The following is a 2,828-nucleotide window of genomic DNA, read 5'->3' as shown; positions in this document are numbered from 1 at the left end:
CAATGATTACCACATATTGTCCAAGAGTTCTAGAAAGACAGCCGGCTTTCCTCAGTTTGTTCAGCCTCCCAAACAGATGACAGGGATTAGGAAGCAGCGGTGCCCTTGGGCTGCGCTGCTGCCTCCCATTTAGGGAACCCAGAGCAAATATGCCCTGATCCCCACATAAAGGGCCAATTAACTGTGCGGTCTCCAGAAACAAATCCGCTAACAGGGTGACAAGCCCCTAGACGCCTGGCGGGCGGTGTGTTTACCCAGAGGCCGCCCAGGAGCAAATCAGGAGATTAGGGTGGGGCAGCATCTGCATGCTCTGGGGGCTTTCCAGTCTTCCCTGATCCAAAACAGGGCCTGGTGCCATGAAGTTAAGTTTCTGCCCTGCTTGGGCTTCTAATGTGATGGAACCTGCCTAGCCCGCCAGCAGGAGGCCAAGCAAACGATCCTTAGGATCCTGAACTTGAGGACCAGATTAAATAGATTCCTCCTTAACCGCTGAGGGAACTGAATGGTGACGTCTTGTTAGTTGGCAAATAGAGGATTTCAGTACACCTCTGCGGCACCCCTTACCTCTCCTGCTGAGTGTAGTCTAGTCCTGTAGCAAACCCCCGTGACAAGGGTCTGATATAAAATCCTATGTCTTTAGTACCCTAACCTATCCCAGTCTCAAGAACTGCCTCGATTTATCTTCAGTGGACGCACCAGGGACCCAGTTCAGCGCCCACATGACACACTGCCATATCAGTACCCAGGGCTCTGACTCCCATGGGACTGTTGAGTGCCACCGCTTTAGGTCGCCCCGCCTTGAGGTCTGGTCTTGGGCAGGAGACTCAGAGGCACTAAAAGTGGCAGCGTCTGGGCTCCACCGAGAAGATTGTAGGAAGCAGCAGCATCACAGTTCTCTGGTTGTTGGCTTGCTTTCGGTTTGGAATCCGGATCCGGCCACAACGCCATCTCGAACCCTGGGACGTTCTAAGTAGCCCACTCCCTCGGAGCTCTCTGCCTGGGCAGGCGTCCCCTTCCCAATCGGAAGCAGCAGACTGCTGTCGCACAGTTTAAGAGCAATGCAAAACCCACAATTATTTGTCCGCGGAACAAGATGGGAAACCGGGATCTCTTGCTCCACATCCAACACCACTTCCAGCCTAGGTAAAGTGTGTACAGGAGAGGGGCGAGAGCAAGGATGGCTAACTGGGACATCGCCAAAGTTAAAATAACCCGAGAAAAGTCAGAACTAAGGCTTTGGCTTTCTTGTTGCACAACTCTATTCTACCCCAACCCAGAGGATAAACAGCTGTTATCTGGTTCCAGTAATTTTGAGCAACTTGGCATCTACCTGGTTTATTGCACTTTGATTCCTTTGTTGTAGACTGCTTGGTTCCACTTTTGTTTGGTCTCTTCAAAACTGTAAAATAACTAGTTAAAAAATGTCAGAGCAGAGAACTGCACTACGCTAGTAAGTAAAAGTCTGAGCGCTCAACAGGAATTCCTGACTGGGGCGTCTGGGGCAGGATTCCAGGTCAAGTTGAGTCACTGTACTCCTTGGGCTTCTGGGAATTAGGGATTCCCACAGGATTAGGGGGAAGCCTGGAGCGCACCCGGGGTTGGGGTTGGGGGGGTGATGCAGAGGTGGAATTGTGGTCTTCCTCCCGCTCCTCGTAGTCCAATATACTGCGCTCACGTCTGCAAGCCCCAGAAGACACTGGAAGCTGGGACATTGAGAGCTCAACAGCGTCTGCTGCTCTTCGAATGCCTCTGTTTCCCCTACGTTCAAGAAAGGAAACAGTTCTTGCTACAAATTAGAGAGAAAGGCAGAGTTGGACAGAGATTCAGTCCTCATCTTGGGTGCTTGGAGAAAGAGGAAAATTCTCCCGCCAGGTTCAGAGCAACATTTGATGAGAGGAGTGTGGGGCGGGGACTCTCACGCGCGCTGTCCTGCTAGTGGCCGTTCTGGTGGCGATGGGGGTATGGAAGGAGGCGGATTAAGCCCTTAATTACGGCGTGATCCGAGTAGCACCTGCTTTCCGCTCGCCCAGCTCCCAGGGGACTCCGGCACTGTGGGGTGGAGAGAAGAACTAACGAAGGAAGCCAGCCCGCGCGGAAGCTCGGCCCGTACCCAGGCACGCCTGCAGGACAGCGGCACCGTGGCTGCCGCAGCGCGCAAAGGCTGTGGAGGGGCTTACGGCCCCCGGCCCCCGGGTCCTAGACCCAGTGGCTGGGCTCCGAGCCCCCCGCCAAAAACCCAGGCGAGCCGCGTCATGCTGCGCTACCTGCTTAAAACACTACTGCAGATGAACTTGTTCGCGGACTCCCTAGCGGGAGACGTCTCCAACTCCAGTGAGCTACTCCTCGGCTTCAACTCCTCGCTGGCAGCGCTCAATCCTAGCCTGGTGCCCCCTGGAGACCCCTCTTTCAATGGTGAGACTGTCTGATGGGGACCAGAGATTTGGGGGTCGGGGTGAGAGGGCTGCGTGGAGGGGAAGATCGAAGTGCCTGCCCCTTCCCTTCCAGGACCCAGAAACACTTATCAGGGCCCCTCTGGGAAGCAGGGTCCCAAAGGAGCATCTGAGTTGGGTTATCTGCTTGTGGTGGGGGGCTGCTGACTTTCTTTCTCCTCATTTCCCCTACTACCCAGCTACCATACCCACCCTAGATGGGAGAACTGTGAAGGGCAGAAGAGAGGACATGGCCACTAGCCGGTCAGGGCTAAACCGGCCACTAGTAGCAGATGTCGCATCAAGGACCTGAAGTTTAAAAAAAAAACAAAAAACAAAAAAAAACCTCAGAGCAAGAGTGAGAAAGCCCCAATTTTGTAGGTGTTTTATTGCGGAGGA

The 2,828-nt window shown here is 54.0% G+C and overlaps 1 protein-coding gene across 1 annotated transcript in view; it reads left to right on the top strand.

Moving 5' to 3' along the window:
• The first annotated feature begins 1,804 nt into the window (after positions 1-1,804).
• The window catches only part of Robo3 (roundabout guidance receptor 3), a 30,346-nt gene continuing 29,322 nt past the window's right edge, over positions 1,805-2,828 (top strand). The window contains exon 1 of the mRNA XM_051156185.1: positions 1,805-2,412. Coding sequence (XP_051012142.1) covers positions 2,253-2,412 — 160 coding nt within the window. The 5' untranslated portion in view covers positions 1,805-2,252. The remainder of the gene's footprint in view (positions 2,413-2,828) is intronic.

Source organism: Acomys russatus, chromosome 14, assembly GCF_903995435.1.
Source record: "Acomys russatus chromosome 14, mAcoRus1.1, whole genome shotgun sequence".
NCBI lineage: Eukaryota > Metazoa > Chordata > Mammalia > Rodentia > Muridae > Acomys > Acomys russatus.
The sequence above is the reverse complement of the archived record's forward strand: the minus strand, read 5'-3'. Positions and strand labels throughout refer to the sequence as shown.